This window comes from Natrix helvetica, assembly GCF_964273705.1.
Source record: "Natrix helvetica genome assembly, chromosome: 5".
Taxonomy (NCBI): domain Eukaryota; kingdom Metazoa; phylum Chordata; class Lepidosauria; order Squamata; family Natricidae; genus Natrix; species Natrix helvetica.
The window spans coordinates 80647981-80671691 of NC_138551.1; the positions used below are offsets into that span (position 1 = coordinate 80647981).

Here is a 23711-nt window from a genome sequence, read left to right on the forward strand (position 1 = left end):
TCAGTTCTGAAGTCACAACTGAAGAAGCTTCTTCGATGAGAAGCAAAACATCTTCAGGGAAAAACAAAGAAAGTCCAGTTGACTTTAGAAAGAAAAGCACCTTTGGGACCACTCAACACTGGAAAGCAATCTGGCTTGTTAGGTATGATTATTCAATCACATTTGTATCAATCTTATGGTGGCATAGTCCAGCTCATATTTTCCCATCTTCTCCCATTTTATAAGAGGCTTCGTCAAAGACTTTACTGAAATCAAGATAATCCAAGATAATCGATGGCTACAGCATTCCTATGATCAACTAAATTGAACACTCTTATTTTAAAAAACATGATCAGGTTGACTTCTTTGATAAAACTATACTACCTGCTACACAGCCATGGATTCTCTCCTAAATATTTAAAAATAAAAGTTTAATAGTCTGTTCCACTGTTTAATGTGATATCAGTATCACAACAACATGCCTATAGTTATCTAGATTCTCTTTGTTCCCTTTTATGAAGGGAAGAATAATATTTGCCCTTCTCAAATCCCCCCATGCCATCCTCTGTGATGTCTCAAAGAACTCAGAAAGGCCTTCAAGTTGACATCTGCAAGCTCTTTTAAGACTCTTGGATGTCCGTGATCTATCAGACACATCCCTACTACGTTGAAGCTAATGTGTGCATTTCATTAGGACTGCAAATTTAATAAATTGTTCCTGGTGCAGAGAAATAAGACTGCATGGTACAGCAAATTGAAAACATGCAAGGGGAAAGTGCATACTTGCATACTGGTGATGTTACAAGCCACCTATAAATTAATTACTCATTGCAGTGCTCAAAATTAGATACCTAAGATAGCATCTTCATTTTTTTTAATTTTCAGCCTAACCTGTTGTTCATCTTCTTTCAGAAGTTATAACAGCACTGAAAAAGTGAGTTATGATCCTTTTTCGCACTTATGACCATTGCAGCATCCCCATGTCTTGTGATTTACATTTGGATGCTTGACAAATGGTTCATATTTATGGTGGTTGCAGTGTCCCGGGGTCATGTGATCACCTTTTGTGAACTTCAAAGTCAATAGGAAATCCAGTTTCTCTTAACAATTGCAGTGATTCACTTAACAAATGAGGCAAGAAAATTCATAAAATGAAGTTAAACTCACTTAACAAATTTCTCATTTGCAACATAAACTTGGGGCTTAGTTGTGGTCATACGTCAAGGACTACACGTATTTGTAAAAACAATAGAAGCAGGATACAATTTTTTTTAAAAAAATAATACAATTGCACTTACATAGTCTTTGTTATTATAACTTCTGTGTTATTCTTGTTACTGCCATACACTATCCTCAGGTATGTTGTGGCTGTGTGATATTTTCATAGATATTTTCTCTGGGATCCCAACAATACTTTTTTACATTCATCTTAAGACATGGTTTATTTGTTTGACATGTGATATATATTCCACTTTACTCATATACTGCCCAACATCACTAACAATAACCATTTCCAAAAGCCAGTGACAACTTTGTTTAAAAGTATATATTAAATTATAATGGCAGTAAGTTAAAAGTACCACTAGACTTCCAGTGGAATCCACATATCAACACAAGGCATGATCCAAAAACTAGACAGCTCAATACAATCAATACTTTGTTTCAATAAAAATATTGTTACCTGATGTTGATAGAAAATCAAAGTAGCTGAGTCAGGACATTAGATATTTATTTATTTTAAACTGTACTTGTTAAGTCCTCGAGGCTACAACGCCATTGACTATCATTGCCGGCCCCTGATTGGTTGAAACGCGAGCAGCCAGCTGGCGGGAGAATGCAGCCGTTCTATTGGTTCAGCGTCTAACAGCTCTAGTATACAAAGGGCTGTCAGCTGTCAAATGTTGCTGTTTGCCGGGTCGAGATTTGCCTTACATTTTGCCATGTTATACTGTTAATGAAGGTTGTGTTAGCTTCAACCTGCCTTGCCTCAGTTCCTGTCTGCCTCGTTCTCCCTACAGAACAGTACATGTTTATATTTTGTTCTTACTTTTTGTTTCTAATCAGTTCATGCAATAAAAATAAATAAATCTCAAGAGAAAAATTTAGCCAAATCTAAATTGGCCAATTTTCTTTCATGGTATCCACAAACTGGTTTCTGAACCTTTGAAATAAATTGTACCGCATTAGAAAATCAACCCCCCCCCTCCAAAAAACAAACAAACTATACCTGAATTCAATTTCATCTGTTGTACTGCTAGTGGTATATCTAATTTGAAGTTATTCATTTGGAACTCTTCACAATCAGTTTGTATCCTTATAATACTGTCATCAAAACTGCTCATCTGGCTCTTTCTTGTATTTGAAAATAATTCCTCATTCAATTAGACATGCACAAAAACTTTTCCGTAGGTGTTGTGAAAATAGAGAAGCTCTGGCATTGTGAGCAGAGGCTGTTTATATGTGCCTGTCTGTCCTCGATCCAAAACATGTGTGAGGTGAATCTGAAATAAACATGCCTTCATTCACTTTTTAATTTGCATAGTTCATATTCACAATGTATTTACAGTAGGAGGAAAGTTTGTGCAAACTTTGGTTTTGAGAAAGCTGTGAATGGAAAAAAAGATACAGATATTTCAAACAGATTTTGGATAAAGTGCTGGGACTAATTCCATAGACTGAAGCGAGTTATTCTGAGGTTGCAACCAATTTAGTATTACCGAGATTTACACAAAACAGCCATGACCTTCTGTAGCGTTTCTTTTCCGGCTAAAAAACGAAACCCATAAAATCTTCCCAAAACTTGTGCTTCATAATACATTGACATTATAGCAATCTTTCCACCAGAGTTCACTTCAGAGCTTCCTGGCTGAGAGAGAGCCTTTGGATGAATTATTGATTTCCGACTTTAGTTCATCTGTAGCGTTTGAGACAGTTAACAATGAAAATTATTATCAAATTATTTCCCATATGTAATAATAAAGATGCAAATCCAGAAAGACCCTAAAATCACCACAAAACAGAACTGTTTGAAGTCGAATACCAGCTGAGCTTAATCTGCCAGTCTTTTCATTGCAAAGCTTCATCCAAGTAAAATGGATCTGACCTGGCACAGTACAAAGAAATAAGGAATCTTGGCTCTTCAATAGAAAAATAACCCAGTATTCAATTGCTATTATTTTATTAATTTTATATATTTATTATTAAATTTATATACCGCTTGTCTCACTATATGGCTATCATCGTGACTTTTTAAAACTTCCTCAGATACTCCTGCCTGTCTTCATTCATCCTCTTTTTGCTGTTTGCATTGGAAGAACAGTGGGAAATATACTTAAGTGTTCTTTGTGTAACTGTGATTTATGAATAAGAGAGGTTAATTGGTATGCAGACAAGGAATCCCTTAATTTTATAAATCAGGTACTTATTCTACAAATAGTTATTTTAATCAGTACAGTAATTAGAATACTTTATTGGCCAAGTGTGATTAGACACACAAGGAATTTGTCTCTGGTGCAGAAGCTCTCAGTATACATGGAAACAACAGAGTAATAATCAATCAGAATAGAACTGGAAGGGACCTTGGAGGTCTTCTAGTCCAGCCCCCTGCTGAAGCAGGAGACACAATACCATTTCAGACAAGTGACTTTTAAAACCTCCAGTGATGAAGCACCCACTGACTATTCCTGCCAGCATAATGTCACCTGAACATTTGATGATTTCCCCTTCTATTCCCTCATCTAAGTCATTTATGAAGTTATTGAAGAGTACTGGGCCTAAGATGGAACCTTATGGTACACTGCTTCCTTCCCTCCGTGTAGATGTAGTTCCATTAAGAACTACTGGTTGAGTATGGTTTGTCAGCCAGTTACAAATCTAGTGGTGATGCTGTCTATCCCATATTTTTCTAGCTTACCAAGAATTAGGATGTGGTCTACTTTGTCAAATGCCTTGCTAAAGTCTAAATATACTATGTCCACAGCATTTCACTGGTCTACTAATTTAATCACTTTGTCAAATAATGAAATAAGATTGGTTTGGTATGATCTGTTTTTAACAAACCCATGTTGACTGCTACTTATAACTTTATTTGTTACTAAATGCTCAGAGTTCTGTTTTATTATTATTATTTTTTCCAGTATCTTCCCAGGTATTGATGTTAGGCTGATTGGTCTGTAGTTTCCTGTTTTTTCTTTCTTTTTTTGAAGAAGGGAACCACATCAGCTCTTTTCCAATCCTCTGGTAGTTCCCCGATGCTCCAAGATTTTTTAAACATATGATACAATGGTTCTGAGATAACATCTGCCAGTGCATTCAGAACTCTGGGATGTAATCATCTGGTCCGGCCGATTTATATACATCAAGATCAAACAGGTGTTCTGTTACCAATTACCATTATAATCATAATAATGTTACCAAAATGAGAAGGATAATAATAATACTACAGCCATACTCCATGGGTAAATATACCTTGGACAGAAAATAGTACTGTGAGAATTATGTGTTCAGCAGAGTGATGGCACAAGGGGAAAAACACTCCCTGTGTCTAGTTGTTTTGGTACATTGTCAAATAGTGGGGTCCTGAAGAGAGGAGTTGAAACAGTTTATGTCCAGGATATAAGGAGTCTTTAAATGTTTTCTTAGCCTAACCGGCACAATATACATGGCTTCTATGGAAGGCAGGCTGGTTGCAATAGTTTTTTCTAGGATAGTCCTAACTATCCATTGGAGTCTATATCTGTCCTGTTTGGTTGCTGTATCAACTCAAATAGTTATAGACAGTTACAGACTGTACAAATGCAGACTCAATAATTCATCTGTAGAACTGTATCAACAGCTCCTGGGGCAATCTGAACTTCCCGAGTTGACACAGGAAGAACATTCTTTGCTGTGCCTTTTTAATTACAGTTCTAATGTTAGGTGCTCATTTCAAATCCTAGGAGATTATAGAACCCAAAAACCTGAAGGATTCTACTGCTGATACTGTGCTTTTAAATAATTGCAAGAAGTGATAGAATAGAAGGGCTCCTCCTAAAATCTGCTCCCATCTCTACAGTTTTAAGCATGTTCAGCTCCAGATTGTTCTGTCTGCACTACAGGGCCAGTTGTTTAATCTCCTGTCCATATGTAGACTCATCACTGGCTTGAACGAGACCAATGACTGTTGTATCATCTAGAAACTTCAGTACTTTAACAGAGGTTCCCTGGAGATGCAGTCATTAGTATATAGAGAGAAGAGCAATAGGAGAACACACAGTCCTGATGGGCATCTGTGTTATTTGACAGGCACTCAATGTGAGTTTCCCTAGCTTCACCTGTTGCTTCCTATCTGTCAAAAAATATTTAGTTTCATTTTCAGCTAGATTTGGCGAGCTTGGTTTGACAAAATGGAAAACAAAGACTTTTCACAGCTTTTTGAATGCACATTTCTGCCTACTTTACTACTGGGGACTTCCTTTGGGGTAAATATGGCTTTGGGGAATGATAGATAAAAGCACATTTATTCTGCATACACATAAACAAGACACTTGCTTGCTCTGGCATCCATATTCCTTGTCGAATACCTTTTACATTGCCAGGGATCCATTATAAAAGAGGTGTTTTCTGCAGGCCTGTTTTTGGCCTGCAGAGTGCTTCTGGGGGCTGGGGAGGGCGAAAATGCAATGCATGGAGGGCCTGGAAGCCCCAAAACAGGGCCATTTTTGGCAAAAACGGGCTGCGCAGAGCACTGCAGAGTGCTTCTGGAGGCCGGAGAGGGCGCAACACACAAGAGGCCAAAGACTGCTTTTTTCTTGTTTTCCTCCTGTAAATTTAGGTGCATCGTATAGTCCAGTGTATCTTATAGTCCGAAAAATATGGTACATGTTGTATGAAGGAATCCTTAGGATTTGTAAGCCTACTCTGCAATAGTTGTCAATTAAATACTCCTCCCTTCTCTATGGCTGTGGGGCCACCCAGGCTGCTATTGCCAGAGATACTGGATGGGGTTTGCTGATGTCTCTTTATTTTTTAAAAAATTTCCTTGTTGTTGTGTCACCTTTATGGGATATATACATCATGTACTCTATTTTCTTCTTCACAAAGTTTTCTTTTCTTTTAAAGACTTGCATTAGTGGTGCTGAAATCATGGAAGGGAGAATGGCTTCCTTGCCTAGGTTTAACTGGGCTTAAGTAAGTAGGAACCCCCTCTTACAATGGTCCTTTCCAAGCAGTCTGACTCCACTCCCCCAATTAACCAGGCTGCCATCCTAACTGCTTTGGAGCAAAACATGATAGCAATGCTGGTTGCTTGAGAGCAGGTGAAACTGAAGCAGCAGGAAGCTGGGAGAAGTAGGGTTCTCTGAAACTCTGAACCAGCAGTATTCCAACCAATGGTGAAATTCATTTTTTTTACTACCTGTTCTGTGGGCGTGGCTTGGTGGGCGTGGCAGGGGAAGGGTACTGCAAAATCTCCATTCCCACCCCACTCTGGGGCAAGCCAGAGGTGGTGTTTGCCGGTTCTCCAAACTGCTCAAAAATTCCGCTACCGGTTCTGCAGAACCTGTCAGAACCTGCTGAATTTCACCCCTGATTCCAACTTAAAAATGAATCCAGTAGGGGATCTGTTTCACCAGTTACTGCCTCGGAAGGAACCACATTATACCAAAACTGTCAGCTTCTGTGCAGAAATCCATTTTCAAGTCTGAGGGATACAATCTGAAATTATGTACTATCTGAAGATCACCGGGCTGTGCGGAAAGGTACTATTAGAGATCTGGAAGCCAAGTCATGTGGCAAACATGTCAATGTAGCCCAGGAGAAGGGGAGACATTACGGAAAAGAAACATTTCAAGATACTCTGCTTTATTTAACCCACTGTAAAGGAAGTGAAGAAATTCCTGTTATGCTATAGTTTCTAAGAGTCTGTATTTATCACAGGTTAGCATAAATCCTTATTGAAATTCATATTGTTTTCACTTGTTCTTACCAGCTATGTGATAGTCTGATCACACTTTTATCTTTTTTTCTCCATTTGGATGACTGAAAACGATCAGAGCATGATTTTGAGAAGAAAACAATATTTAAAGGAAAATGGTTAACCTGCTATTCTTTTTCCTGGTTCTCCAGCCAACAATGTTAAAATATTAAATAATAACAACATGGATGCATACTCCGTGTCTTGGAGGCTGAATCAAGTGCTTTATCATTTTTGTTTTGAATTTTTGGAGACGTCATGTTCTTCCATCGAAATGCAGGATTCACCAAGCTCCTGTTTTTGTGTGCAGGAAAGGCCAATAAGAGATTAGATTTTTCTTCATAAAGCCTGCTCATGCAATCCATGTCCATTTTCTGTTTCTAACACAACTTCTTTTTCCCCTGAAAACTCCTCCACAGAAGGAAAGTATAACTCATTAAGCTTCTTTATGAGGCATAGAGCATTGCTGTGAGCTTAAATACTGTGAACCACTGGTTTCTTCAGGGTCTTTTATTTTCATTGTACAATCCTCCCTCCGCATATGTTCATGCCCATCCCAGCACACTAGTCTGCTGTGTATATGTGACATAGATGCAGGAGTTTATCATGGCTTAGTTTTGAGAAGCAGTCTAAGAACCAGCATGAAAATACAGATAGTTCTCAACTTACAGTGACCGTTCCAAGTTATGGCACTGATAAAAGTGACTTATGATTAATTTTCATGCTTACAAGGATCACAATATTCCTATGGTCATGTGATCAAAATTTGGGCGCTTAGCAGTTGGCATGTACTGAAGACAGTTGCACCAAACCCAGGGTCATATGATGACCATTTATAACCTTTCCAGCCAGCATCTGACCTGCAAAGTAATGGGGGAAGTCAGATTTGCTTAATGACTGCATGGTTCACTTAACAACTGCAGTGCTTCGCTTAACAACTGTGGCAAAAAAGGTAATAAAATGGGGCAAAATTCACTTGACAACTGTCTTGTTTACCAACTGAAATTTGGAGCTCAGTTGTGGTCATAAGTCGAGAACTGCCTATAAATACACAAAGTGCTCAGCATTAAGATAGGATAGGATAGGATAGGATAGGATAGGATAGGATAGGATAGGAAAGGAAAGGAAAGGAAAGGAAAGATCAGAGCAGGGCAGAGCAGAATAATTCTTCATTGGCTATGTGTGATTGGACACACAAGGAATTCATCTCCGGTGCATAAGCTCTCAGTATACATACAAGCAACAAATGATCATAATCATCATAAAATACATTCATCATAAATCCATAAGATACAACACTTAGTGACAGTTATAGGCAATCAACATAAATAAGCAATCAACATAAATCATTCTAGGATACTAAATAAACAATATAAATTGTAAGATCCAAACAATAAAGTTATAGTCATAAGAAGATAAGGAAATAGATAATACGAAAGATGAGAAGGATAATAGTAATACAGCCCTACTACATAGTTTGAGTGTTGTGGGAATTAGTCATTTAGCAGTGTGATGGCATGGGGGAAATAACTGTCCTTGTGTCTAGTTGTTTTGGCATGCAATGCCCTATAGCAGTGACGGTGAGTCTTTTCGGCACTGAGTGCCCAAACCGGAATGCGAGCATGCATGTGCGCACATACATGCGCTAGAAACCTGAAGACCAGCTGGGTGGTGAGCATGAAGAGCAGCTGCTGATGGTATGTGTGCCCACAGAGAGGGCTCTGTGTGTCACCTCTGGCACATGTGCCATAGGTTCACCATCGCGACCCTATAGTGTCTTCTTGAGGGCAGAAGTTGAAACATTTTATGTCCATGATGTGAGGGGTCTGTAGATATTTTCACAGCCCTCTTTCTGGGACATGCAGAATACAGGTGTCCAATGGAAGGCAGGCTGATACAAACTGCTTGACTATATCTTTCCAGAAACCTGATCCTCTCCTCAGTTGCACTGTAAGCCCAATTGAATGCTACAAAAATTCATAAACAGTGGAGGAATACCATCCTGTTGCTTGCAGGCACTGTAATATCTTTTCATGAAGCTTTCTGTGGTCACTGCTGAAAACTGAAGGTGATTGTATACATACACGTTCTAACTCTAACCCTTGAATACCATTCATTTCTTTAATGCAACAGGACAGTCAAGTTAGTCTATGATAGCCAAAATTCAGATCAAGTCTATAATAATACTAACACATTTTATTATACAGGATAGGTTTTATGAGGTGGCTTGAATCCAGCGATTAAGCTACTCCATGTATCTAAGGCTTAGCTGGCAAAATCCTATGCCTTATATTAAAAATGCTTAAATGTCTTAAAAGTTACTATCTGGACTCTGAAATTTGGCATTTTGTCACTGGTAGCTAAGATAGTCAAATTTGTGAAGTGATTCCCCTGATAATGTTTTGGTTCATCTGATTTATTTATTTATAAAATAAATAATGCTTTTCATTATTACCATACTAACATCAAAGCAGAATACAAAATAGCATTAAAAACCATAGCGTTATAACATCTTAAATCCAAAACATTAACAAAGAGATGCATAGCAATATAGATTCAATTAAAAGCCTGGTGAACAAATTAAGATTACAGCTGGTTCTGAAAACTTCTAAGGCTTAGTGACAAGCTTTAACCGTATACTGAAATTTTCTCATGCTATTATATCTGCCATGACTCATGCAAGTTATCCCTTATTATTGTGGTTGAAACTGGATCAGATAAGTTTGATAGGCGCTCATGTCATTTGATCATGTGATTCTGTTTCTTTCTCTATCTATATATATATAGTGTATACACACACACACACACATGAAATAAAATACAGAATTTTGAATGGCCCTAAAAGCAGCTTTGTACTTTAATCATGTAGTGGGATTTGCAATATTATAAATGCATATCGATGCCCAAGGCAGAAATCCTGCAGAACTTGACAAGGTGTAAGCTTAGTTGTGTCTTGCATGAAGTTATTTTTGACTTTTAGCAAAATGTATGTACTATATGCTCTGTCACATTCTTTAATCCCCTCCTTTCTGTTGTTACCGCAGCCTTGCTGTTGTTTCTCCCCAATAGTAAAACCTTGACTTGCAGGTGGGAACAAATGTTGTCTAGGCCAAGCAGGATCCAGGTGCAGAATCCAAAACCATACATGATTTGCTGGGAAGGGACAGCAGAGATCTAAATGAGTCTGGATCCCTTATTGAATAATGGCTGCACCTGTTTCTTCTGATTATATCAGGGGAAGGTCTGGGCCCAAACTCAGCAAAATTGAGGCAAGTTAACTTGCAATGTTGCCGCTGAGTTGCCACACTTGAGACCCAATAAGATTAAAACCCTCAGTAGCCTTTTCTGTTGGTACCTTTCAGCATCTCCGTGGGCTCAGCCTTCATCTTCCAAAAGCCATTTACAATGTCCTACTTGTCAATGACTATTTCAACTTCAACCTCAATAATTCACGAGCACACAATAATAGATGCAAACTCAAGGTAAACCACACCAAACTTGATTGCAGAAAATACGACTTCAGCAACAGAGTGGTCAATGCCTGGAATGCACTACCTGACTCCGTTGTTACATCCTCTAACCCCCAAAACTTTAACCTTAAACTGTCTACTGTTGACCTCGCCCCAGTACTAAGAGGTCAGTAGGGGTGTGCTTAAGCGCACCAGCGTGCCTAACATCCCTGTCCTACTGTCCCCATTTATTTGTATCCATTTCCTTGTTCTTATTCATGTTTATTCTCATTCCTGATATCTTGTACATGAGTGACAAAATAAGTAAGTAAGCAAGTAAATAAATAAATAACTCCCAACCCATCTTCAAGCAACTGTTTTTCTCCCTAGGAAATGGCCTTCTTTCCCCATAGCTGTAGCAGCCCAAAAGGGCAGGAGAGGTGTTTCCTCATAGGCGATTGTGGCAGGGGACACCCCCCCCCCCACTTCCTAACTATCCTGAAGCAGGTGGACTGCTGCCCACTGGTTCTCCCCCATTTTTTCTCAAGCTCTGTGAAATGAGCCTTCAGGTGGCTGGAGAAAGAACAGTGGAAAAGCTTTGGGGGGGGGGGATTTTCAGAAACACTGGGAAATTCTGTCCAGGTAGCTTGGGCCTCATAAGGGAACTGTGGGGGTGTAAATAACCCTATTAATATCTCTTCTTGGTCCTGCAGCTGAAGCTTCGCCTGTTTTAGGCAGGCTTAGAAAGTCTTGCCAGTGCTGTTCCTCGCTTGGCGATGCCTTAAGGAGAATTAGGGGTTAGATACGGTTGGTATTCTCCTCTCTTCTTCAGGTGAGGCTGTCAGAAAGACTTTTTGGCAGGCACGCAACGCCTTCGCCTCAGCCTCTCCGGCACTAATGAGAGACGCGGCTCTACTGCCCAAGGGAGGCGAAGTCTCCCGTTTTGTACACACCAGGAGCTGCTGGCGGATACGCACGTATGGGTGGCGTGGCGGATCCATCCTGGCCGCGGAAGTTCTGCCGCTAGCCTGGCCAGAGCCGCCGGTTTTGGATTATTATTATTATTATTATTATTATTATTATTATTATTATTATTATTATTATTATTATTATTATTATTATTATTATTATTATTATTATTATTATTATTATTATTATTATTATTATTATTAATAATAATAATAATAATAATAATAATAATAATAATAATAATAATAATAATAATAATAATAATAATAATAATAATAATAATAATAATTCCTACGGGAAGCTACCGAAATGGGAAGCGCGCTTCTGCATGAGAGGGGTGGGGAGGGGAGGACGACTAGGGGGAGACTCTCCGCCCCGCCAAAACCAATGGCTCGAAAGCGGCTCCTCACACCCCCTCCCCTCCCCACTCCCCCGCCGCCTTCCCCCAAAACATCTCCCTTCCCTCCCCCCCCTTTTGCAAACGTGGCGTGCCATTTGGGCGGGAAATGCCTGGAACGCCATAAAGCCCACCCACTCACCTCCCGCTGGCAGGCTGGCTAATGGGGTGAGCGGAGAAGCAGGAGAGGAGCCGAGCGGATAGTAGCCCTCTGAAAGAAAGGGGGCTGAGGGAAAAGTGCCTGTGCTACGGCATGCTGCAGACGCCCCTCGCTCGCTCGCTCGCTCTCTCGTTCGCCTGGCTTCCCTCCTCCCGCCGTCTCCTCGGCGCTCACTCGCTCGCTCTCTCCCCTCTCTCCAGTCTAGCTTGACGCAGGCGGCAGCTCGCGATCGCCCTTTGCAAGCCCGCCGTCGGTGAAGCCGGGCGCCGGTGGGGCGCCGCCGGACCCAGGATGATGGGGCTTCTCCTCCTTCCCTCCGCGTAGCTCCGCCGAAACGAGGCGAAGGGAAGCGGCGGCGGATTCTTTGCCCAAGCCAGGCTGGAGGCGTGCGTTGAAGGGCGAACGGGATCTGGCGGCGGCGGCGGCGGCAGCAGCAGCAGCAGGTCGCTCGGAGCAGCGATTGGCAAAGTTGGCTTGAAGTGGGACAAGCGGCAGGCGGCGGCGGCGGCTACTACTCGGCGGGGCGGGGGGCAAAGTTGCGACGAGAGGAGCGGGGGGCGCAGGCAGGAGCCCCAGGGAGGAGGAGGTGGTGGTGGAGGAGGAAGAGGTGGAGGTTGAGGATGGGGACGCTGCGGGATTTACAATATGCCTTGCAAGAAAAGATCGAGGAGCTCCGGCAGCGAGATGCGCTCATCGACGAGCTGGAACTGGAGCTGGATCAGAAGGACGAGCTGATCCAGAAGCTGCAGAACGAGCTGGACAAGTACCGCTCCGTCATCCGGCCCGCCACCCAACAGGCGCACCAGCAAAGCTCCGGCACCTTGCATGGCGAGCAGAGGACCAAGAGGCAGGCCATTTCCGCCGAGCCCACGGCTTTTGACATCCAGGACCTCAGCCATGTCACCCTGCCTTTCTACCCCAAGAGCCCACAGTAAGCCGTTGTGTCCGTGTGGCGTCCCCTGTGGTGTCGGTCGATCTCGCCCTCTTTCCCCTTGTCTCTTGTCTATGTCGCCCGCGCTCTCCCTCCACTCCGCCCTGGGGATCCGCCGCCTGCTTACCCATCGCTTCTCATCTTCAGAAATCGCTTCTCCCTTCCCGCCGCTCCACTCTGCCTCTTCCCCCCACCCTTCCTCCTAAGCCCTCAACTCTTGGCAGCTGGTGGGCTGCCACCTTTCCAAAAGCCACATCCAGCCTTCAGCATTTCTCTGTACTCTTGTCAGGTACCACGCTGCCCCCTTCCCGGGGGAGGAATTTTTCTCCTCCCTAGAGTGTGAAAATGCTGTGTCTGTTCCCCTCTTCCCAAATTATCACAATAGCATCGTCAGACTGGCTCTCTTATCAGCGTGGTATGTGTTTCTGACTGGGGTTGATTTTTTTTGGGGGGGGGTGGTGGTTTCGGTTATGGCTTCTGGTTTGGAGGTAGGAACCAAATTCCCTAACCTGAAGATTTTGGGTGGGAGATAGGTGGGGGGCTTAGAGGGTTTCCATTCACTCCCGTCTGGGAGGTACTTATTTATTTAAGGGCAGCCAAAGAGCTTGGCATCATCTTAAAAGACCATCAGGTTTGTTTGTTAGATAAGAGATGGGTAGGTTTTAAGGTGCCTTAAGACTCTTGGGTATCTTTTGTACAAGAGACAAACTCAACTAATCCCCTGGGAAATGTTGGCTGAAGCAAAAAGGCTTTTGCCCAGTGAGGCTAGTTTCCTCTGGCGACTGGGCACGGACAGGCAAAATTCTGTAGAGGAATTTTTAAAATGATCTTTAAAAAAGTGATCTGACAGCTTTCTGGGCTGTTTCCAAGGAGTGCAAAGGCTACCCATCAAGGGGGCAAGATGGGAGAGCGCGGCCACCAAACTATGGTTAAGTAGGGTTAAGCAGGAAGCAGATGTAAAAATACCACTATCTTTTTCCCTCCGTCACTTTCTCCTTTCATTTTCAAATGAGAGTAGAACATAAAAGGCTTGTGTACAGACGTAATTTTTCTTTCAGCGCTTCGTTTCTGAAAAATACGAAGTTTCTCCTTCCATTTCGGGGAAGTTTAGCTTTGCTTTAATCCCTCTCACCTTTTGAGTGGTTGTCTTTTCCCCCCTCCTTTTTGGTTTGGGGGAAAAAGGGCTTTGAATCACTTTATTCTTTCATCCTAAGCTTTGTCTGCTATTCCTTACTGGTCTCTTGAGTGGGGCATCAGGTGGGCTGGGCTGTAGAGAAAGATCAGAAATGCCTGAGATCATGGCTTACCTTTCTCAAAGAAAGAAGTCAGATCTCTTTTAGCCTCCTCCTCCTTCTAATCCTAGCTGTGAGGCTTGTTGCAACGATTTGATAATGAGGGGAAGACATGCTACACACACTTTGCATTTCTCTATTACTATATCACGTGTACCTCTTCAGCCCTACCACTCCAAATGTGCACTGTGCCTATGCAGCAGTCTGAGCATGTCGAATGAGAATATGGGTTTCCCTATGGTCCTCCGTACTCCAGAAGAAACCTTGGATTTATGCTGCCAACTTTGGCTTTCCCTGCTCATAATTTAAATTATCTCTCAGGCATAGCATTGCCAGTGCAGGATTTCCTTTTGATCCTCCTCCTTTCAGTGTTCTGCTGTTTCCTCAAATCTTTCTTGAGCTGTTTCAAAGACGCCTGTCCTGCTTTGCAGCCATCAGGCCCAATTGGTGTCCTGAAGCTAACAGGGTTTTTGAAAGAGGAGGCAAATCAGGGTAGGGGAAGGTGGCTGGTTCTACTTTTTGATAGCCAAGGCGTGAATGTCCTACGTCTCACCATCTGCTGTGACACAGTGTGCATATCTTTTACCTTAAAATATCAGGGGTAGTATGTTTGCAGTGATAGTCAGATGCTGTGCATTTAACTGTCTTGAAAAGATACACATTTATTCAGAGGCAATTCTTACAGTGGATTAAATCCCACCAAACTGAATGAAATCTACTCTGAACATTTTGGAATTCTCCAAACATTCTGTACAGAATCGTACTAGATCTGTTCCTAAATATCATGCCGCCTCCTCCTCCTAACATACTTAACAACATGAGGCTGTTTCTTATTCATTATTCATTGATTTGGGGTTCTCAGAGCTACCAAGCACTTGCTTATTTTGGGAAAAAGTTTGATCTAACATACCAAGTCATGTATTTCAGTGTAATGGGTGCCTTTATTCAGAAAGGTGAACAGATGCCATCTTCTGTTCAATACTATCCATCATTATTAGCTAAATGAATCTGTATCTAAATAGTAATAGTTATGTCTCTACTGTTGATGATTGTTAAAGGATAAAATGTTATCCTAGGTGGAAATCTAAACTGGAAGACTAGTAATTATAAGTTGGTAAAGTGATCTTGAAACTTTCCTCTGGCTTATTCTTGCATTTATATTGTGTTTAATGAGTTTACTTAAATATACCTGGCTGGCCACCACTGAAATAGAATGGTTGATTAAACTAGCCTCAGAAGATAATCCAACAGGAATCTTTACACTTAAATTGCACAGTTATAACAGTTTTTCATATTGAACCACAGAAAAATATGCCAAGCTCACATATGCAGCTTAAGCTCTTGTGTTAAAAATGTTTTATACGGGCTTAAGTTTGATTCATAAATCTAAAATTGAGCTCAGTTTTTGGCAGCGATAAGGGCATTTGTAACATGTTGGCACTGACTGCTAGGTAAGTCGATTGCCAACCCACTCCATCTTTGCTGTATTGCTGTTCAGCAAACTACTTGAATAATTTCTTTCGTTCGGTGCAAGCCATGCCAATCTGGGTACTTAGTGGGGCTATCAAACAATTGCTCTGCCACCTGGATAGCTGGCAGAGACATCGATTTGAATTCACTCATCACGTTGAATGGTTTAGGCTCCGAACCGGGAGTATACGATGAGGACAAAACCGAAGTAGCATTGAGAGGCTGAGAGAAACATTTCATTTCATTTATTAAGATGCATATTAAATGACTGAATTGTAAAGGTTCACACAGTTAATAAAAACAAAGATTTTTCTCACTTCGGTGTTATGTTCCACTAAAAGTACAGAAGAACTAACATTCTGTTAGAACAAATCCCCCAATTTACATTCCATTCTGCTGAGACATAAAGTACTGTGAGATTACAACACTGTACATGCTTCGTAATTGTAGCCAGGAATAACCGGGGCAAAAAACCCCAGGGAATGGAGAACAGATTTGTTCTCTTTTCCATCTCCTAAATGTCCTTAATATACATCTTTTTAATGCATGACTAATGTCACAACTTTCCTTTGCTGAAGTGTTTGATAAAATATTCTTGTGGCTTCCCTGTGTCCTGTTTCTGGTTTCTCTCAACTCCTTTTTCTACATTAGTCATGACATTTAGGTAGGATCCTCTGGCATTTGTTCTGAGGACTATAGAAAAAGAGGTATATTATGCTAGATGGATAGATCTCATCTAGCCACAAGTTGCTTCTTCTATGAGTGCCAAAATCCAGTTCAAAATATTGTTCAGTAGGGAAGCTTCATTCAGGGCAGCTTTTGCTGTTCTACTCTGAACCTGTCTGTAAGGATGAGATTTGCAAATGTATTGGGAGTGAAACTCTTGAATTTTTTAAAAATTGGTAGTCCTACAACCTCTAGAAAATATCACATGTAGTTAAAAAAAAGGAAAAAGGTAAAGGAGTCCCTGTGGATTTTACTCCGCTAGTCATTGCCGATTATAGGGAGTGGTGTTCATTTCCATTTTAAAGCTATTGAGCCAGCGCTGTCCAATGGCATTTCTGTAGTCATGTGGCCAGCATGACATCACAGAGCACTGTTACCTTCCCACTGAAGTGGTACCTATTTATCTACTCACATTTGCTTGCTTTCGATCTGCTAGGTTGGCAGCAGGTGAGGCAAGAACAAGAGCTTGCCCTGTTGGAAATGGGTGCTGAATCTTAACTTTCCAGCCAACAAGCCTTATCTTAACCGCTGAGCCACTGCACTGTGCATCATTAGTCATAACGTCATTAGTAGGATGACTTTATTCTGTCTGGAAACTTCTTTTCAATCTCAAGCCATGATCATTTTCATGACCAGCCTTTTAACTGGTGATCTCATGGCTTGAACGTAGAACGTCTGCATGCAAAACAGTTTCTGAAAGACAGTGGCTATTTTTCTTTATTTCACGAACTTCCTAGGTATTTTAATATATTAAATTTGTATTTGGAGAAGGGAAGAAGTTTTAAGCTGCATCTTCTACCATGTTTGATGGTCCTGTGGAATCCTGCTGAATTTATGGATTGCTTTAGCATAGTAATGGATCAAATAAAAAAATATAAAGAAGAGTAAAGAGACTGTAACAATACGTTTAGAAAGTGGGCAGAGAGAAAATGAAAAAGAGAAGTACTTTCCATCAAACATTGTTTAATAAGAGGCAGCATATCATGGTGTAGCAGATAATGTAAGATGGTGAATCAGTAGGAACTTATTATATCTAGGGTAATGTTGTCTAATACATTTTAGAATTAGAAGAAAATTCAAGTGAGTACCAATAGGACACTCAGTTTGAGTCTGGAGATAACTTGCACGTTCATTTTTGGTTTTCCTCAAAGATGTCTCTTGGCTTCCTGATCTCTATTCTCTTTCTGCCTTGAGTGCTTCAGAAGAAAGAGAGTACGGGAAATGAGACACCTGCTTCAAAATCTTTTTCTATTGGTCTACTGGCTTGCCTTTTTGAAAAGGACATATTGGAAGGATTGTTGTAATACATCTTGCTTAGGAGCTTTTAAAATAAATTTTATTTTTTAAAAAAACCTGTTCTTGTTTTACACTTGTCTGAAGTGTTCCATGGGGAAATTTAAACCTCTAAAGGAGACATACAGCATTTTTCACAAGGCACTAATTTCCTTTTACGACTGTCCTATAAACTGTCATGGAAATGATATGGTAAGGATGAAAAAGCAAGCATACTTAAAAAAGAACACACAACTCAATATACAGTACATGAAAACACAAAGCGTTTAAGCAGATGAGGGAAAGTGTGAAGTTTCCCCAATGTAATGCCATCAGATATATTTGTCCAGAAAAATAATAACAATCAGTTACAGCAACTGGCAGATGTAGGTGGCACAATCCAGTTTATTTGAAAGTATCTCCAGGAAGAGGAAGGATATTCTAGAGGATACAGTATATAGGTCAAGTTACGATTTCATCAACTTCCTGTAATTGACAACCCTTTTTTTCTGAGTAAATGTTCCATTTTGACACAATTATTTGCATTGGAATCATGTACAATGATCACATTTCCATTTAGACTCTGCTTTTAGAGAGAGTTTTCTCTCTTACTGATGGTCACTTAAAACTAATCATATAGCAGAATTAGAGAGGAACCTCATTACAGCAAAGCTGCATAAATCTTTTTAAGTAACATTTTCCTTTTCTACAATGAGCTACTAACTGGAGAATAAAAGCAGTTTCTCCCATCCCTGAACTAAGGTTTATTTCACATTAGCTAGTTTTATTAGTGTGGATTCAGTAAAACATTTCCCACTTTTGCTGATTGAGGCAGATGATTATTATGAAACTGTTAGATCATTCGTTCTTTCCTGCGAAAGAATAATTTGCAAATTTTTGCTATAATATGATTTGAAACAGGTAACTTCGTACTAGCGAAGTTGGCTATCTAGATATGTGAACAGATTTTACTCATTTGTTTCTCTTAAATGTATGTCATAAATCAGGAACACCTTTAAAGCAAGAATTCTCTTTTAAATATAGCTATTAAAAAAAATAACTGTACTATTTGATTGCCATCCAGTCAGTTCTATTGAATTCAGAGGAATTTTCTTTTCAGTAGACATGTACAGGACTGTTATTCAGAAGTAAATTCCACTCGTTTCTGTGAAAATAAACAGATGGATGCCTAGGTATGTGACACCATAAAATGCCTTTGATACATCCTGTACAAAAACTTCCTGTACAAATAAAACCAATACAAGTTGATTTTATTTCATCAAGTTGGTTTTATTCCCCATTTGGGATACTTTGCTGACATTTTCTTATAAAGCAGGACTTTTGCCTTCTAGCTAAGCTTTAACTGCCAGACACCCACCCACCCCCAATCCTGATTTAGAAATGCTGACCTACAGACTTCATACCAAATGCTGGCCCAGACTTTAGGCAGATGTGTATGAATGAAAGGTAAGATGAAATTGCATGAATTGTATCTGCAAGATACAAAGAGAATTTACTCATCTGACAGAAAGGTTAAGTTGGCCAGATAAGTAAGATCTGGGCTGGATCTACACTTTCTGATCCTGTCAGTTGCTAAAGAAATAGTGGGGTAAAAGGTCTTCATGGGAAATATCCTGTAGAATAGAGGTGAGCAGTTATGGCATCTGTACAACCTGTATAGAATTCCGCTGTAGAATTCCTTCTAGAATTCAACTTCTAGAATTCCTGAGCCCACATGGTATTCTGGGAGTTGAAGTCCACAGCTTATAAAGGGGTCATAGTTGCCCACCTCTGCTCTATAACTAACTGCAGCTTTTCTGCTGGATTTGGACTTGGCTGAAAAGATAAGGGAGAGAACTATAAATGCTGCACCATATGCTTCTTGTTTCTGTGCTAACACATCTAATACGAGACACCGGAAGCTTGTTCCACAAACCCAGATAGTAATTTTCTGTACCTGCCTTCCCTAAGTTGCTGTTATTAGTCATGAACTTATTTTCTGCTTCCAACATGATAGAACATTCTGTGAAACCTGACTCTTCAGATGAGTGCACCATATAAATGACCCAATGTGCCTTAGTAATACTTCACAATAATTTACTAGGACCTTCTGATGCCCTCCAGATCTGTGGGCTGATGATTCTTATACTTACCAGCCAACAGGACTTTGATAACTGCAGGCAAGCAGACCAGATTTCAGGGTATGGAAGGCTGTTTTGTATAATACAAAACTGTCCTGTATTGTGCAGAGTTCCAAACTCAGTTCTGCACAATTTAATTTATGGCCTGTATTCCAATCTAATTATTAGATTTCCATTCTCTAACAGCAAGACAGACAGTTCGGGTCCCGCTGTTAAAAGATTTAATGGAAAATGTAATTCATTATGTGGTACAAAGAGTAATAGAATTTGCTTTTGTCACTTCAAAATGTGTTTGCTTAACAGTGTGTTTCCTGTTAAGGAATTCATTCATAAACAATGATTTTTTAAAAAAAGATTGATGAAACTAACATCAATATGATAACTTCCAGATATTCTGACTCAGCACCGAAAAAGGCTAGAAGAGCTTAATATTTAAAATAAATGAATAAACAAAATGACAATTCAAGTGTAAACTGGCAGGTCCTTAACTTGAGACTCGGGACTGTGCTTTCCAAATATTAATCGCTCATCCTCTGCGTAATTTATTGGGGAAACTATTTGAAGGTTTGTGGGGCATGTTATTTTATTGGAGAAAGGCTGGCCTCTTTCCCCAGTAGAGATGGACAGGGGAAAGGAGCGTCGTTCTTTTTCTGACTGCTATTTGCTCATAAGGCCTAGACATTTTTTTTAAAAAAAAATCCTCCCTTGTCTGCTTAGCGGTGGAGGGTCTCCACTGTAGCCTAGCAACCAGAGGCTAAAAAGCTGGTCTTTTCCCCATCTCTGTCTCTTTAGTCGCCTTGATTGTGTCAGTAAAGTGGCAGGGCTGGGGCTTTGAGTTAGTCGCCTGAGGATTAATTTGGGATGACGGGTCCCCTCCGTGTGGCAATTTCAGAGGTTTTTAGAGCCTCTGTGTGGTGCAGTTGTTCGGTCATCCTAGCCCTTGGTCCTGTTACAGGCATCCCACAAGCTGTGTGTGGGATATTTGAACTGTGCAGCGCAAGGGTGAGTTGTCTCTTTGGATCTCCTTGCTTTCTCTTTCTCATTTCTGCCTCCCTCGAGCCAGATTATATATTTCAAGGGCTTTGCACCTGTATTGTGTAAGGCTGTTTCACTGCATTGACAACACACCTGTGAAAAGTAAGCCAACAGAGATGCAACTGGGCATTGCTAAGTCCTGCAACTTACGGGTCATACATGATTAGCCTAGAAAACAACATGAGGAATACTCCGAATGACTGCAATTGTATAATTTCAGCTCACTGAAATTACAGGTAGTCCTGTAATTTACCTGTACTACCTGTAACTACTACCTGTAACTACCTCATGTAGACTTAACAAACACAATTGGGACAGGAGCTTCCATTACTAGGCAAAATGGTGCTTAAATGAGTCAAGCCTGATTTTTTTTGCTGCAGTCATTATGTGAATCACACAGTCATTAAACAAATCTGGCCTCGCCTATAGATTTTCCTGGTCAGAAGTCTCTGGGGAAGTTGGAATAGTAATTATGTGACCACAAAGATGCTGCAACTTTTGTAAGTGCCAGAGTTGGTCATACATGATTTATCTTCAGTGCTGTCTTAGCTCTGAACAAACAGTCATTAAACGGATGGTTGTAAGTTAATAGCTATCTGTATACAGGTAGTCCTTGATTTAAGGCAAACGGAGGACAACATTTATGTTGGTTAAATAAGGCATTTGTTAAGTGAGTTTTGCCCCATTTTACGACCTGCCTTGCCACGGTTGTTAAGTGAATCATTACAATTGATAAATTTGTATCCCAGTTGTTAAGTGAATCTGGTTTCCCCATTGACTTTGCTTGTCAGAAGGCCACAAAAGGTGATCACATGACATTGGAACACAACAACGATCATAAATATGGACCAGTTGCCAAGCATCTGAATTTTGATCCCATGATCATGGGGATGCTGCAAAGGTGGTAACTGTGAAAAATGGTCATAAGTCCCCTTTTTCAGTGCCGGTGTAACTTTGAATGATCACTAAATGAACTGTTGTAAGTCAAGGACTTCCTGTATCTTGAATGCAGGTAACTTAAGGTGGGGAAAACTCAACTTCCTTCAGCTATGGAAGTTCACTTGGTGAGTTTGAGCCAGTCATTATATATTTTACAGTGTTGTTTATGGGGACAAAAACGGAAAGAGAAACTGCTTCAAACTCTTGGTAGGATATAAATCTAACAAATGACGATAACAATTAAATGGAATTTGTTTGTCCTGCTCAGATGTTAAACTCACTCAGTTGGCTATTTATATTTTATTTAAACAATCTATAGAGCAGTGACTTTGGGTGGTCTACAAAGATTAAAATCACCATTACAACTGATAGGACATTTTGTTTAAAATATTACTGCTATTTCCATTTCCGTGGTGAAAGAATCTGTTAGTGACATCATTGTTGCCCTGTTGTGGGCTTCTTTCATGCCACCATAAAGTTGCCCACTAAAATGGCACCTATTATCTACTCTTGGTCACCCCCTTTCGAATTGCTGGGTCAGCAGGAGCTGGAGTGTGTGTGACGGGAGTCACTCCACCCCATGGTAGCAACCAGGTCTCAAACACGAGCCTGCTGATCATCAGCCCAGGATTCTAACCTTGTCAGCCACCTCACTCCTTAATTGGTTAATTAAATTGGTTAAAATAGCAATACTTCAAACAAAAAGTCACAAAAGTAATTTTGCTTAACAGTATTGTGGCCTGCCAGCGGCCAGCAGAGCTGGCAGCAGGTTCAGACAGTGAGGAGGTTGGGGAGGAACATGGGCCAGTCCTGGAGTCTGAGGAAGGCTCTGATAAGGACTCTATGTCGGAGGCAGAGAGGGGGCCAGAGCCGTATGCCAGTTATCAGCTTCCTTCAGAGTCAGACATCAGTGAGGCAGAAGAACAGCCGGAGCCTGTTCCCAGTGTGTGCATGCGCAGAGTTTCCAGACGAAGAGAACAGCTAAAGAGCAGGGGTCCATTTGGGAGAGGGCCACAAGTGGATGATGAATGGCCCCTCCCAGAGGAAATAAAAGGGGAGCGAAGGGGGAATGGAGTTGGCAGGAGACAGTTCGCTTAATTGGTTCGTGACTCTTTGAGATTCCTTGCCAAGTTTTGCAGATATCGGCCTGTCAGTTCTCCAAGCCAGATAAGGTCTGTGACTGTAAATCCTCCCTTGAAAGACTTTGCTGGATGTGAAGGAGCAGAATTCACAGTACATTAATAAAAAGGGTTTTTGTCGGGACAAGGAGTTTGCTTCAAGCTCTTGGGACTCGTCGGTCAGAACAAACACCCAGGGAAACAACTTTATGACAGGGTTGAGACCATTGGCATCTCTGCAGAGATACTGTTACATGGGGCAGGCAAAACCACAGAGAAGACATGACTCAGGTCCAACAAAACAACATCGTTTGATTCAAGGGACCTGAAATATGCTCTCCTGTTAGACCTGGAGCAGCATGCAGAAACAAGAGAGAACAGACACTCCCTCCAATAGACTGGTCCCATGCCATCTAGGGCTATTTTAGCTGGGAATAAGCAGAGACATACATTTCTTAAAGTAGTATATAAAAAGGGTGGTTATGGAGGAGTTAGCTTTTGCTCTGAGGCCCCATTCTGGTTGGGAAGAATGCAGAGAATCTGCTTGGTGCTTTTATCCCATATTTTTCTCTCATCCAAGCTTATTTTTAGTATTTGAGAGAAAAGAAAACAAGGTAGTTGGGGCAGAACCTCTAGTTCTGGGTTGCTTTGACCCCTTCTTTTGTGGTCAGCTCACAGGGTCATTTACTTATGAACTGGGCACACCTGCATTTAAAGATTGACTGGTAATTAGTTTCCGAGTTCATTTCAAAGCCCTTTCTTGATGTGGCAGCATTAGAAGTGTCCTTTGATAGTTAGACTATATATATATTTTAACATTAAACTAATAGCAATAGGGTGAAACAGACTTCCTTTTCTCTCTCTTATCTCTTGCCTTTTTA

General features: G+C 40.8%; 1 protein-coding gene across 2 annotated transcripts in view; it reads left to right on the forward strand.

Moving 5' to 3' along the window:
- PRKG1 (protein kinase cGMP-dependent 1) overlaps positions 1-23711 on the forward strand; it is a 999829-nt gene that overhangs the window by 118917 nt on the left and 857201 nt on the right. Inside the window, exon 1 of one of the 2 annotated variants that reach the window (XM_081955688.1) lies at positions 11902-12837. The exons of the other annotated variant lie outside the window; for it this stretch is intronic. Within the exon in view, the coding sequence (XP_081811814.1) occupies positions 12527-12837 (311 nt within the window). The 5' untranslated portion in view covers positions 11902-12526. Of the gene's footprint in view, positions 1-11901; positions 12838-23711 lie in introns of those variants that run through there. 2 annotated transcript variants of the gene reach the window in all.